Source organism: Anas platyrhynchos, chromosome 12, assembly GCF_047663525.1.
Source record: "Anas platyrhynchos isolate ZD024472 breed Pekin duck chromosome 12, IASCAAS_PekinDuck_T2T, whole genome shotgun sequence".
In the NCBI taxonomy this organism is placed as follows: Eukaryota; Metazoa; Chordata; class Aves; order Anseriformes; family Anatidae; genus Anas; species Anas platyrhynchos.
In genome coordinates this window covers 19,084,029-19,098,180 of record NC_092598.1, presented here as the reverse complement: position 1 = coordinate 19,098,180, position 14,152 = coordinate 19,084,029, and the positions used below count along the sequence as shown (strand labels likewise).

The window sequence follows — 14,152 nt, the reverse complement described above, 5'->3', positions numbered from 1 at the left end:
GCCATTGGCTCGCCCCGCGGAAGCGCTCCGCTCCGAGCCCATTGGCTCGCGGGGAGGTGATTGGCGTGGGGAGCGGCCAATGAGGCGCGGCTGCGGCTGCGGCGCGGGGAGAGCGGGGCATGGAGCGCGGGGCCGTGAGGCGGCTGGCGGCCAGGGCGGGCCTGGGGGAGCCCCGCGTCGTCAGGTGAGGGCACGGGCACGGGCGGGGGCTGCGGCAGGGCCGAGCCCGTTCCGTTGCGGAGCGCTCCCCGTGTGTTGCAGGAAGGCCGAGGAGTTCCTGCGGCTGTCCCAGGTGCGGTGCCCGGGGCTGCTGGCGCAGACGACGGCCACGGGCAGCGCCGTGATGTGCCTGGAGCTGGCGGCCCGCGCCGCCGGGAGGCCGCTGGACAAGGTACGGGCTGGGGGGGGCAGCGGGAGGGCACCGGGCACCGACCCGAGCCCGGCGGCCTTTGGTTTGGCCTGGGGTTTGTGTGCGTGAAAGAGCCGCGTCGGCGTGCATTAAACAAGGCAAACTCCGGGTGTAAATGTCTGAAAATAACGCGGCCTTCACGGGTGTGGCCTTCTCGTTGGGTGTCTGCCTCTGTGCAGTGAGCGCTTACAGCTCTCCTCGCACAGGGATGTTCAATGCAGCGATTGAACCTCACCTCAGGGCAGCGCGCAGTTACTAACCCGTGTCAGGTGCCTGGGGGAGATGCCAGTCTGCCGCTAATCCTCGGGGCTTGTCTCTATCTCTGAAAGAGCTACTTTATTAAACTCTCCGGCTTGACCAAGACGACCTACCAGAACTCCATCAAGTCTTTGGAGTGTTTGCTAGAGGTGAACCCGAGACTGGGAATACGAGACCTGGCGGTGCAGTTCTGCTGCACGGAGGCAGTAAATACCGCTTCAAAAATACTGCAGAGGTGAGGAAGCTCTCAAGATCGCACCAGTAATCACTAGTAAGAGTCTTTGTTTGTTAAATGTGTAGAGAGCTTGTTGTTTGCAAGGGTCAGGTATCTCCCACCGACTGGACTCCAGTGTGTAAGTTCTTAGCACTGACAATCCAGCCAATTATCTAGGCCACTTTTAAAAACGTGTTAGCTTGTGAATCTTAGTAAGTCATTGTCTGAGTCCCAGTTCTTTAACTCAGAGTAATATAAAAAAGATAGGACATTTAGTCATTGTAATTATCCACAGAATCATGCTTCTACATGATCATGTCAGAGTTCAGACGTAATGCTCAGTAGAAACAAATCCTCCTTTCTGGAGAAGCAAATCTCTTAAAAACGCACATTATTCTACATGTAAAAACATCAGGTAGAACGCTTCAACAGTGATTCAACAGATTTAACTAAAGCTTTGCTCTCTGTAGCATCTACTTTAACAAGAGCAATCACTGAAGAGCTCTGGAGTGCTGTTACCCTGCTAGTGTGTTTAAAAACTGCCAGGGATTCAAAGTATTCTGAGTTGCAGGACAGGGAACAAAGACCTGTGTATGCTTCTGGGTGCTAACTACAAACTAAAATAAATAGCCTGGGGACAGGTGGACAGTAAAAAATTAAATTCTTCACAGTGCTGAACAGCTAGAAGTCATCTGCCAGATGAAGGCTTAAATATGTATTATAGGAATCAAACTATAATTCTACCCCATATAATAGAATGGATTTATGTAAAGTATCTTAATGCAATTTTTACATGTAATGTACAGAGAAAAGCAGGTGTAGGTGGGGAACACCAGATTTCACTGTCATTCAGACCCCTAATTCAAAATACCTTCAATTCAAATAGAGGAGGTGATCCCCACTCCCTTCTTTTCCCTGTTTTGCTCTGCTCAGCCAGTAACAGCTGTATATGCTTGACTAAGTTACAAAGGACCAAGTGATCCAATGTGAGACCTGTTCAACTGCTGAGTGCCATGTGACAAATTAGTCTCAAGAGCTTCATTTGTGGAGAACGCATTATACAATTATTGTTGCTTTTTAGGTACGAATCCAGCCTTCCCGAAGCACAACAAATGGACCTTGATTTCTCAAAACCACTGTTTACAACGGCTGCGTTATTCACTGCATGCAAGTAAGTACAGCTTGAGGGAACTTCTATGGGCTTAAATACCTAGGGAGACATCAACAGAGATAATGCCTACAGTGTAAGTAGCTGATTTTTTTTTGGCATGCCTGAACAGTCAGAAGGCTCTTTCCTAGCACGCCCTACTTTCTTTACTCCTGGAACTGGAGACAGGCCTAGCAAACAAGGCTACACTGCATTTGCCTTCAGGAGGAAGCAAAAGTATTCATATCAAATACACAGAAAAGAATCTTGAGATTTGTGTCCTAGAACAAATGAAATATGTCTTCCCTGGTGTCTGGTGGATGCTGTGGATAATTCCATTAGGACATATTATCCATAGCAGTAGTTGAAGAACTCCTGTTAGTGTTTTGCACTTTGCCCTCCTTTTCAGCGTAAGCCGTGTAACAATAGTCACGTTTTTAGATTTCACAAGAACTTTTTTCCTTTGTCAGACTAGATTTGAGCTAGGCATAAAGCAAAAAGTTGTACGTGGCTTTTGGTGGAAGACTGCTTAGAGTTGCAAGAATGGCTTACTAGCTTACATTTGAGCACCAAGAAGCAGCTGTTCAGAAGAACGAGAAGCTTTGAGCCCTACACCACCGCATCCCGTGGCTCTAGGAGATGGATCTGTCTTAGCTGTAGGCCTGTATCAGCTTGGAAGACGGGTATCAGGAGAGCTTGACTCAAACAATGCTTTGTAAGAATTTGCTTGCACACATATCCTCCCTTTTTAACAATCTTCGGAAGCAATTCAGGTGCCACATAGTTTTACAGCTCTTGACAAATGTTCTCTGAGTGGTCCCATTCAGCTCTTGACAGTAATAGGATTTTGCCCTTGTTCCCTTAAAACATGCATAGTATCTTATTCTAGTAGTTTCCCCTTGTAATTTGAACTAACCATGGGCTTCACTTCCTGACATGTCTTGATCAGGTAGTGTAGGGGTCTTTTTTTCTCCTTTTTTTTTTTTTTAAGCTATTTTTTTTCTAAGTGAGGAAAGGGTTAGAAAGGACCAAAACCTCTGGCACACTTTTCTTCATTCTCACAGAGTTGGTACAGTAAACGTCACCTCACCTGAGTGATAGTTGCTGAAGTCTTGTTTCCTACAAGGTTAAATCAACTTTCTGTTGTAGGTGCTTAAAGCTAAAAGTGGACAAAACTAAAATCTTGGCTACATCTGGGGTGAAAAAAGCAATATTTGATCGGCTGTGCAATCAGATGGAGAAGATAAGCCAGCAGCTCAGCAGTAAGTTTTTGGCCTTACCGTTGTAATACAGCATACCCATCACCTGGCCTCACAATGCCTCTCTCCTTTTCCACTGGTTATTTCATTCTGATCACTTTCAGCTGTTCCATTCTAGTAAAACCAGCCCACTGTTCCAGTATGTTGCCTGCAGTCCAGTTCCCAGTCACAGTCTGGGACTGACTTGCTTCTGGGGAAGTCACAACAGCTTACAATGTGGCAAGGCCAAAAATACCTGTTTTCCTCTCTACTCAAATGCTTGCTGCTCCGTAAAGTCTGTGCTGCAGTAATTTACTCTCTGCTTCTCCCGTATCTTGGATTCTCCTTGCCTGCTTTCTGCATCTTGTTAACATAGCAACAAAACATGGAAATTACCATAAACATTTTGCTACCTCTGTTGCTTTGACTGACACTTCTGTGTTTTCCCTTCCTCCACTGCAGTGTTAACACACATCTAAGCCTTGATCTTCTGGTGGTAATTCAGCCATTACCTGACACCAGGCCTCCACATGCCGCAGGCAGGCATGAGGAGAGTCTTTCTTACCTGTTGTTGAACTTGAAGCTCTCTTCCCTCCTTTTTGTGGAGGAAGATTGAAACACGATACGTGACTTCCCATCCTTGTATTTCTGCTCCTTCCTACTTATCTCCTTTTTTCCTTTCCCAGACTTTCATCCCCACACTACTACTGCCAGTACCCCTACGTCACTTGTCTTCATATTTCATACATGATGTTTTCTGGAGTGTAACTGCCTGAACCCAGGCCAAAAGCTACTACTCTCTACCTAGGCATGGAGCTGCCCATGGTGAAGTTATCCCCTTCCCCCAGACAAGCAGCTAAGGGCAGCTGGTAGTTCCTGTACCAGATTAGGGAAGAATGTGCATCTGTATACAGTCTCCAGCATGTTGTTGGCATCTGTAATACAAAGCAGAGGTAATGACACTATTTTTTTCTATTTTTTTAGAAGATGATGTCCCCGTGGTTGCAGAGACATCCGAAAGCCTGCAGACCGACCCAGAACACTGCGAGAAGGAAGACGGTAAGTCGCGTTTAGCTGTGAACTAAAACCAGAGCAGTTCTGGGCTTTGTTACTGCATACTGATACTTGAGTTATAATATCCTATAAGAATCAGTTGACAGCAGCTTATACAGTTCTGCAAGCCAGTGCCTAACAAATGAACTAAGTGAACACAGCAGGATGATGGCATTTATACTGTGGAGTTAAGTACAACTCTTACATTCAGCCACAGGAGTAGTGACTGTTGTGGGAGGCAGGCAGAGGAGCAAACCCCAGGATGATAATGCAGTGATAGTCCTTGTACATCGATAGATTTATCTCTGTATGCTTGCTGGTTATTCCCAGCACCATATTGCCCCGATGGCCCATCATGGACTTGCTCTTTTTATCATAGGATCTGAAGATGATGATGATGATGAGGTGCCATGTAAACAGCCAAAGACTGAAACAAAGCAAGACTATGAAGAATGGAAAAAGAGAATTCTGGAAAATGCTGCTAAGGCACAACAGGCCAATCGGGGTACTGATTCTGTGCCACCTTGTAATATCACTGCTGCTTGCTCATAGTTTTAATTCCCCCTCTGTTCTAACAAGTATTCCAGTAGCATATGAGTGACAGCTGGCTGGTAGTCAGCTAATATTATTTTTAATATTTTTAATACTTTTTAAATATTTAGTTTTTTTTTATTAAATGATGTTGGTATTCAGATGATTTTTGTAAAAAGCATGTTTGATGACTTGCCAGGCTGGCATTTAAGCAGTTGTGACATTAGGTAGTAAGATAGCTTTGTTTTCCTTGCTGCAAGAAGCAGGTAACATTTCAATCCCATACTAAATGTGAATAAATTGTAAGTTACATGACCTTGTGCCTCAGGATGGAAGTGGTCAGTGAAAAGAGAGGGAGGGGACTAATGGTGCCTTGTTAAACAGTCAAATTAAAGTCGGATAAATTGTTTTCACTGCCAAATAAATATTTTTATCACTGAATTGAACTTAGTTTTTATGACCTGTGTGGGACTAAAGTCTCTTGTGCATGTAAGGGGGTGCCCAGCTGTTCCAAGAAACAAAGATACCAGAGAGAAAAGCTTTTTACTATATTGTAAGGTTTTTGGCAATTGCTTTTCACATGTAAAACCCTTAGAGGGTGGGCAAAATAAGAGACAGAGGACAGTGCTGTGGAAGATATCCGGGGAACAAGGATTTCAAAGCCAGGGCAGTGGGTAATTTGCATCTCAGGGCCATGAGCTTCAACTGAAGAGGAGAGGACTCTGCCCAATAGCTCTTGGAGACAACTTCTGCAGTCCTACACTTTTATCCCACCTATTATACTATAGTGAAGGAAAATCACAACTTCTAGCAGTGCAGGGCTAGTATAACTTTAATTAAAGTCAAACCAAGCCTGCTGCCTCTCTCTTGTGTTTTCTATGTGAGTTGTGCATACAGACATCAACTTCCATAAACCTTAATTTCAAAACCCATAGGAAAGTAACTTCTGTCTGAACATAAAGATTTGAAACACTGTCCTTACATGAACTTCTCAACAGTATTTTAATGGCTTGCCAAAACCTCACCACAGTGCATGTTCCCTGCTTACCTGCGTGACAATGTTGGCAGCAGGGTTACAGATAGTTAATTCCTGCTTTAGCTTTCAGTTTATTGAGACTTTTTTTTTGTAATTACTGTTCCAGTGTCCTATAGACCACGTGTCCTTTTAGCTTTTTGTAAACCCCAAAGCAAAATGCACAATTTCACATTGCAGCATTATGGAATGTTTCACATAGATGGTATTCCTAGACTCTGCAACTACGTCATTCTGCAGTACAAAAGGGATTTCTTTCTGTTAAGAACTCAGTAGCAGTTCCACAGGCCAGGTACAGCCTCTCTTTGTAGAAAATGGAGAGGAAATAGAAGACAGCAGAGAACATCTATATTTATCACCCTCTTACAAAAATAGAAGAAGGAGCACACTAAGTAGAAAATCAAAACTTACTAAACATTTACCTTTCATTTCTTTGCCTCCCAATGCAATTGAAGCATTAAAGAAAGGAAATAACTTCTGGTCAACTCTAATTAGCAAGAGCCAAATTCATTCCTGACGAGAGTCCCAAAGTGAACCAGTAACTTTTTCAGGGAATGGACTCCAAACAAATGCCTGATGGGCAGAGAAAAATCTTAAGTTAATCAACCCCCCTGAGTAGGAGCTGTAAGAAAACATCTATTAAGTCTCATCTAATATGTGGCAGAGGGTCTTCAGGATGGGAGAGAACCCAAGCTAGTGGATGAGCATTCTGTAGTTAAGACCTATTCAAAGATGCTATCAGGTCTGACTTTTTATTTTTCAAAACAAAGAAGAGGATTAGGCCTGTTCCATTATAATGTAATTTATTAGTATTAGTTCAGAAATATACAGACCAATGAATGTAATCACATCTATCATGCAGAACCACTGTGGAAGAAAAACATAAACAAAAGTGGGCCTTCACAGAAGGTGATACATTGTCAAGATTGCCTCATTTGATTTTAATCATTTTTCCCTGTGTTGATTCTGGAAGTGCTGCAGAGGCCCAGAATACAGGAGTAAAAAGTGAGAAGCACTAGAGTGGAAAAGATGACAAGGGTAAGCCATTCTTGAAATCCTCTTTTTTTCTTAGCAACCAACCCTGTTGCTAATTCAAGAGATATAAAAGTCCATAAAGTTAATGGAAGCTTGATGCCTTTGCTGGAAAGCTAATTTTAAGAAAAACCAGAAGCTAATAGTAGTAAGAGCTCGTCCAGCTCACACTGAGTTTGGCAGAAACCAGGATAGGAATAAAGGAAACCATAGGTCTAATTAAAAAAAAAGTTATACTTCTAGCTGCAAGACCTAAGTGGCTCCAGCTCTTTATACGTCAGGAAGTTTTAACATTGCAAATAAGTACAGTGAAGAAAGTTTAATGTTTGAGAGCGGAGTGGAGAAAAAGGGCTTCAACCTCCCAGCTGGGCCAAAGGCAAAGTCAGGCAATATGCTATTTCTCTGCCACTGAACAGCATTAAGATGTGTTTTGCATATCACAGCATATCCATTTTCCATATAAACTTGATTAGAATTGTCACAAAGGAGAAAAAATCCTCAAACTAAAACTTAAGTCACAGCCAATGAAAAGCACTCACAAATTTTAAATGTGTAATCAAGGGTCTGGAAATCTCTGGACAACATGAGGTCTTTTTGCACAAAACCAACAGTCATTAGGTAACTTTTATTCGTGGCAGTTTCCCTTATCTCCCTCCCAAAGTAAAAGTTCAATCAATTGACCTCAACTCAATTGACTATAAGAAAAAACAGTAAGGGACAAATAGACTTAAATTGCTTCAAACCAGATACGTCTTCTTTGCTAACCAGGTAGTACCTTCTTTTTAAAGGAAAATAGGAAACAAAAAGAATCAAAAAAACTCTCGAGTAGTTGTACTGAATCATCACCCTTATGTTTTAGAAAAAAAATAATCTTTTTGGAAAACTTATAGAAGAAAAGGGTGTCCAATATCTTTTTTTTTTTTTCCCCTAAGTAATAGACACCTGAGCAAAAAAAAAAATAAAAGTGTCTGGCAGTGCTCTGAAATTGATGAGGTACAGCAGTTGTGAAGAAAGCCTTTAGAGACCCCATGCTTAGTGTGGGAAACCAAAAAATTGCTCAGGTGTTTTCTGGTATAAACAGACCAACAATATTCTGCAGAATCAAAGCCTTCAGCAAGAAGTCAGCCCTACTAACTGCCATATTCTTCCATCACTATGTACAACTAAAAACTTGTAAAAACAAACCAAGGCATTTTCTGGTTTCAGAAGTCATTTCAGTGCCTCTGCCTCAAGGCACTTCAGGAACCTAAGCACTAACACACAATATTCGAGAAAGACCGATGCAAAACTTCACTTTATAAAAGAAAAGGGTAGAAACTACTGAAGATACGGAGTCCTTCTCCCATGGCTTCATGTCCGTCTTCATGAGTGCTAGATGCTTCTTACAAGCTTATGGAAGCTTGACAGCCATACTCTGAAACCTCTTCAGTCTGTTAGCAGCAGCCACCACATAAAAATGTTTCTGTGAACAAAACAGAATAGTCCAAGTGTGAGTGTAACTGAAGTAAAGGACTTTCTATGGCCGACACGGAGTTTCTTTCAGCGCAGAAAAAAAATCCATTTACCTCTAGCCACCCACACCTTGTGTGCATCACTGTGCCTAACAGCTGTGTATTCTGTATTTTAAGGACTGGTTATACAGTGACCAGCTGAAGCAAAGTCCTACTTGAAAGTGCTGAAACATGCTACTCTTGGTGAAAATCTGAGGTGGATAAAAAACTGGCCAAACAGGCAGGCCCAATGTTCTCATCACTGGAACAAAGTTAGTTGGAGGCCCGTTACTAGTGGTCAATACTGGGTCCAATCCTGCTTAATATCTTCATTAATGATCTGGATGATGGGGCAGAGCATTCCCGCAGCAACCTTGCAGGTGACAGAAACCTGGGAGGAGTGGCTGATTCAGCAGGGGGTCATTCTGCCACCCAGAAGGACCTCAGCAGGCTGGAGGAATGGGCTGACAGGAACCACATCGAGTTCAGTGAGGGGAAATGTGGAGTCCTGCACCTGGACAGGAACAACCCCATGCCCCAGTACATGCTAAGGGCTGACTGGCTGAAAAGCACCTTTGCAGAAAAGGACCTGAGGGTCCTTGTGTCTTTAGATGATGTACTTTTTAAAACACAAATGCAAAAGTGTGAGATAAAACAGCTGGAGTGCAAGAATGGAGAAAGCAGAAGGCTCAAGTTTAACTCCTTGACAAGAAATTACAGCTCTCCAGTGACAGGAGAGAAGGAAATGGACCTGAGTTGTCCTCACATTTCCTCCATTCCTTATTCTTAAAAGATTACAACATTCACCTTTCAGGAGCAATTATTTACTATCCAATAAAGATTCCAGTAGAAAGTCTCATCTATCATTTCTTTAACCAAAATTTGCTTCTGAAAGAGTATGGGCTTATCAGAAAGGTCCTGACAAGTTCTCTGGATGTGTTTAAACCTATTTTTTTCTCTCTTTTTTCTCTTCCACTCTCTACAGTGGGAGGCACAAAACTGCCTTATATTGTACCCCTACCCTATAGTGACAACACAAAGCAGCTGTTGTCAATGCACAAATATCTCCATTATGAGAAAAAAAATCAGAGTAAGCTAAACAGCATTTGAAGCCTCTGCACTTGTAAAGAAATAAGATGTAAAACTTTAAATACTAATTAGAAGGAGACTTCCCAAACTCATGTTAACAAGAAAAAACCCTACAAGTAAAAGTAAGTCATGGTCCAAAGAAGCAGATAACGTCCCTGCCTGTGTTGAGCTGTTTTTCCTCTGGACGTAAATTTTCCAGGCTAATCTAGTTACCTTCCATTTTCTCTGAGCCATGTAACTCTGCAGCAACAACTGGGACTTCAGGCGAAGCTTGGACTTCTTGGCTTTGGCAGGCAGATTGTTTAACCACTCGTGTTTCAAACACTGCGTTGCACTCATCCGGCAGCTTCAGGAAAGGAAATCTAACATGTAAACATAGCCACCCTCTTGCCATTCTCAGAGCCTTGTACTCCTCAATATTACTGATCAATGAATTTTGCCTTAAATAAACCAATGCATGTTCTTGAAATGCTGTTCAACCCAGATCATAGGGTCTTAACAACATCCTGCACTCCAACATAAGGAGTGAGTGGTGTGAAAAGCTGCTAGGGGGTCTGCAGTGGGTTGATTGTCCTGTCCTTAAATATTCAGCTGTGCTTTTCTTTTTTTTTTTTCTTTCCTTTTTTTTTTTTTTTTTTTTTGGGGGGGGGGCAAGGGGCATGTTTTGAAGCAGCAGCTGTACAGGTTCATCAGTTTATGTACCATTTTGTTATATGCATCAAGAACCGCTGAAAGAATCACTTCATACAAAAAAAATATTTTTACTGTTACCTATGTACCCCTATAATGCAGGCTTATTATGTGCCTCATATTTAAAAAGCACAAATGTCTATTCACCCTAAACTAGGATCAAGCTAAGCACAGATTATACCCAGACATTCATCAGCAGGCCCAAACATGAAAACCTATACAACAGCTTTGATAAATACAGTCATAGAGAAATGTGTGTTATTTGGGAAGGTTTGGGGAGGGAAAGCAGCAGGGGGAAGAGAGACAGAAAAGGTTGAGAAAAAAATTGTTCAGAATGTAATTAGTAATCTAACGGATTTGTCTGATTTAGGTAATGACCTCGAAGATACTAATATTCTAAGCACTTCTTTGAATTCCCCTCATACACACAATCTACTTTATTGTGTGCATCGTTTCCTGTTTTGATTAGTTTTGTATCGCTACTCAGCAAGAGAAAAAAACTTTCTACCCACTAACCCCATCCATCTCCGTACTCATAGTCTGACATCAACATCACCCTCACTCCCTTGGCATTTCATACATACAATTATTTTTTATTTCACTGGAGCCCAGAATAAGAAGCCACATGCAGAGTTAAGTCCCAAATGCTCCCTAATATCTACCAAATGCATTTAGACCACTTTTGAAGAGAACTACGCACATTTTCACAGCTGCAGCTTCCATTTATCCTCTGTGGCATTGAATTTTTTTTTTATTTTTTTTTAAAAAAAGAAGAAGAAATAGCTTTTCCTCAGAGAAGGAATATTAAAGACAGATTCCTACAGAGCAAATCCTTCCAGATTTCCTTTGTTCTGCCTCTATTGATGCTGCTGTGAAAGGCAACATTCCTCAGCTATGGTACATCGACATCTTCCTTTTAAACAGGGGCTTCTGAATCACTGAGAAACTGCCCAGTAAGCACAGGTAGAGCAAACAAAATCGTCACATAATAAGTTCTCATTGTTGACTAACTCAAACAGTCAGCTAGGAAGAACTTCATGTTACTAGGCGATCAGAGAAGGAAAAGTACCTTTTCTCTTTCACAAGTAGTCTGGAAATAAAGTCTTTTGCTTCCTCTGATAGCTGTTCAAATGCTTCTGCATCAAAGTCCCAGCTGCAATTGACTACATAATTCATCGTCTCTGCATCAGTTTCTCCCAGGAATGGGGATAGGCCACTAAGCCTTAAAAAAAAGGAAAAGAAAAAAGTGGAATAGGAGGTAAGTATCTATATGCAAGAGGAGTTTCTCCTCTCCCGAATCCTCTGCTTTATAATTGTAGCTAGCTTATCAAGAGGAAGGGCTCTCAGTTATGGGGGGGGGGGGTGTGTTCAAGTTCTCAGTCCCTATTAAAGATGAGCCAATAGTTCAGAGCAATAAAAAAGCATCACCATATTAGTGTTACTGTCTAGCAGCTAAGTCAGGGAGCACTGTTAACGGATCCCCCTAGAAAAATAATTCAGCAGGGGTTCAAGTACATACTTCAGTGCATTCTCAGCTAGAAAAGCTAGGAGGGCTCAAGAGCTTTCCTAAACCAAGGTGCATATCCCAGTTTGGCCTGAATTAAACTGAATTCTGAACAATAGCATCCTGTTTTCAATTAGTTTCTAAGCCCTGATTTATTGTTTCAATAATTTATTCCTTCATTCAGCTGCTTTTTGTCTAACAAATTAAACCAGAAATTTATCTTTCACAGAAAGCATCTGTGCAAAATTCTGAGAAATTTTCAAGCAGAATCGGCTTGTCAGAAGCCACAGATTTTGGACAGACAAACCCTCTGCAGCCATAATGCAGATATCAGAGATGTCTTACCTTCATTTGTGATGCAACCTGTGGCCTAACATCTGACATTAACCCCTCTGTGCAGATGCACATCAAATCCCAGCTAATAAAATAATCAGACTGCAAACGTGAAAATTAATCAATATCCTCAAGAATGCAATCAAAATGGAAATTTAGACATGCTTTGGTCCACTCCTCTGAGTAATCATGACCTGACCCACTTGAACTTGCTAAATAAGTTGCTAAACACATTTATGTATTTATCAAAAGGGTTACTTGTTGTTTAGAGACTTAGTATCCACCTTATATCTTCATATTAAAAGGCTGTAGCTTGGGGTTATTTGTTTTTAACAATGAATTCGGAGTCACATCCAAATGGATTAAATGGCTGTTGTATTCCTGCTTTGCAGATACACTCCACTGGTGTGTTCTTGCAGAGCCTTTGGTGCCACTGCCACAATTCCTCACATGCTTACTTACAACATGTATGTGATGACGCCTACACTCCACATGTCTGTTGGGAAGGAAACAAAGTCATAGTTCACTACTTCAGGAGCCAAGAACTCTGGAGTTCCAAAATTAACCTTCAGTTTTTCACGAGGCTTGTACCTTTATCAGAAAGAGATATGTGTCAGTGCTGAGAGCAGGCTGGGGAAACAAACCTCTCATTTGTAAACATCAAGGCACACCTAAAAGGACAGAGCATCCAGACTCACTTAGACAACTAGGACAGCATTAAGGTCTTAAAAGGATAAATTGGTGAATTTTGCTGTGACCACACGTGTAATAAACCATCAGCTATCCCCTTGCCAGAGCAAAACAAAAAGGAAGACCAAGGGCAATACAACCTGCAGAGGCGTCTCCCAGAAAGTGATAGAAGACTCTCTGCCAGGCTCCGCAGGATGCTTTCCAGCAGATACTGTCCAGCACAACACAAATAGACCAGCTTCCATTGAAATGGGTTAGAAGAGCATTAGTTTTGTGGGATGTGCCCAGCTGTACTTCAGGTCTATATAACAGATATGAGCACAGTATAACTGCTGAGGTGGGACTCTGAAGAAGATAATTTCCACAACCAGAACCTGCACAACAAAACTCAGCAGTCATGAAGTCTCTAGCGCCTTCATGATGTCCCTAGAGTAAAAGCTCTACATGGGGAATCATTTTGAGATAATTAGAACAGCAGCATAGGTTTATCCAACAGAAACATTATTTGAAAATGTAATTAGATAATTAATGCACACAGCAGAAAACTCATGACTGCAGCAGCATACTAGAGAACTCATTCATATATCAGAATCACTTCAGGGCCCCAAAACACAAAAACATTACAAGAACTACCAGAAGCATGTTTATTGAAAAAAAAAAAAAAAAAGAAAAGAAAAGTAATTTAACTCTTACCTCCTTGCTAATCCAAAATCAATAATTTTAATCTGGTTTCCTGTGCGATTTACACATAATATGTTTTCAGGCTACAAAAAGATAAGAGTATTTTTAGTCACATTTATGTCTGACATACAAATCCAGCAAAAGAGTAAAAAAAAAAAAACTCAGAGACAGTCATAATTTTTAGGATGATTCTTTTCCTTCTATTCCCATTACAGAAGAGATTTGACTGGCATACTGAGTTAACGAACGGTTTGGTTTTTGATCTATAAAGAAGTTTAGCTTTTGTTCCCGTGAACTTTTGTGTTCCTCTGTGAAAACAGAGTAGAAGTTTTGCCTTCAAAAGCAAGCTACCAAATAAACATTGAAAAAATATTAATCTCTAAAGCTTCATTCACTGTGACTACTCAATTAAGGAAGGGGTTTTTTTTGTTTGTTTTTGGTTTTTTAATGAAATAAGTCAATTAAATAATTCTCTTCTTGCAATTAGAGACTGTAGAGGTCCAAACTTCAGCAACACTAAAGAGTAAAGAGTATGAACTACTGACCTTCAGATCTAAATGGAGAATATAATGCTGGTGCAAGTAGTGGACTCCTTCACAGATTTGTTTGGTAAATAAGATTGCATCCAACTCTGTTAGATGGTAGTTTTCATCTATGATCCGGTCAAACAATTCACCACCATCAAGACTAAAATTTTGACACAGAGAAGTGTTAAAAAAGCTAAAATTTCTCATTAGCTCATCTTATTTCTAAATTGGAA

The 14,152-nt window shown here is 41.4% G+C and overlaps 2 protein-coding genes across 6 annotated transcripts in view; one reads left to right on the top strand and one right to left on the bottom strand.

Annotated features, from left to right (window-relative positions):
• Positions 1 to 26: 26 nt before the first annotated feature.
• Positions 27 to 5,291, top strand: ORC6 (origin recognition complex subunit 6). Its single transcript, XM_027467001.3, has 7 exons — positions 27 to 184; positions 262 to 391; positions 739 to 902; positions 1,963 to 2,052; positions 3,178 to 3,290; positions 4,251 to 4,325; positions 4,699 to 5,291. The coding sequence occupies exons 1-7, from the start codon at positions 120 to 122 to the stop codon at positions 4,869 to 4,871; spliced, it is 810 nt and encodes a 269-aa protein (XP_027322802.3). The 5' UTR covers positions 27 to 119; the 3' UTR covers positions 4,872 to 5,291.
• A 1,378-nt stretch (positions 5,292 to 6,669) lies between these two features.
• Positions 6,670 to 14,152, bottom strand: part of MYLK3 (myosin light chain kinase 3) — a 46,779-nt gene continuing 39,296 nt past the window's right edge. For all 5 annotated transcript variants that reach the window (XM_072043909.1, XM_072043910.1, XM_005024145.6 and 2 more), the window contains 6 exons: positions 13,938 to 14,079; positions 13,405 to 13,475; positions 12,484 to 12,612; positions 11,254 to 11,406; positions 9,708 to 9,840; positions 6,670 to 8,377 (listed from right to left, as the gene is read on the bottom strand). In XM_072043909.1, the coding sequence (XP_071900010.1) occupies positions 8,306 to 8,377; positions 9,708 to 9,840; positions 11,254 to 11,406; positions 12,484 to 12,612; positions 13,405 to 13,475; positions 13,938 to 14,079 (700 nt within the window). In that variant the 3' untranslated portion in view covers positions 6,670 to 8,305. The remainder of the gene's footprint in view (positions 8,378 to 9,707; positions 9,841 to 11,253; positions 11,407 to 12,483; positions 12,613 to 13,404; positions 13,476 to 13,937; positions 14,080 to 14,152) is intronic.

Coding starts and splice junctions, on each gene's coding strand:
- ORC6 (XM_027467001.3), top strand. CDS start 120: ATGGAGCGCGGGGCCGTGAGGCGGCTGGCGGCCAGGGCGGGCCTGGGG. Junction 2,053..3,177: donor GCGTTATTCACTGCATGCAA/GTAAGTACAGCT, acceptor TTTCTGTTGTAG/GTGCTTAAAGCTAAAAGTGG. Junction 4,326..4,698: donor ACACTGCGAGAAGGAAGACG/GTAAGTCGCGTT, acceptor TTTTTATCATAG/GATCTGAAGATGATGATGAT.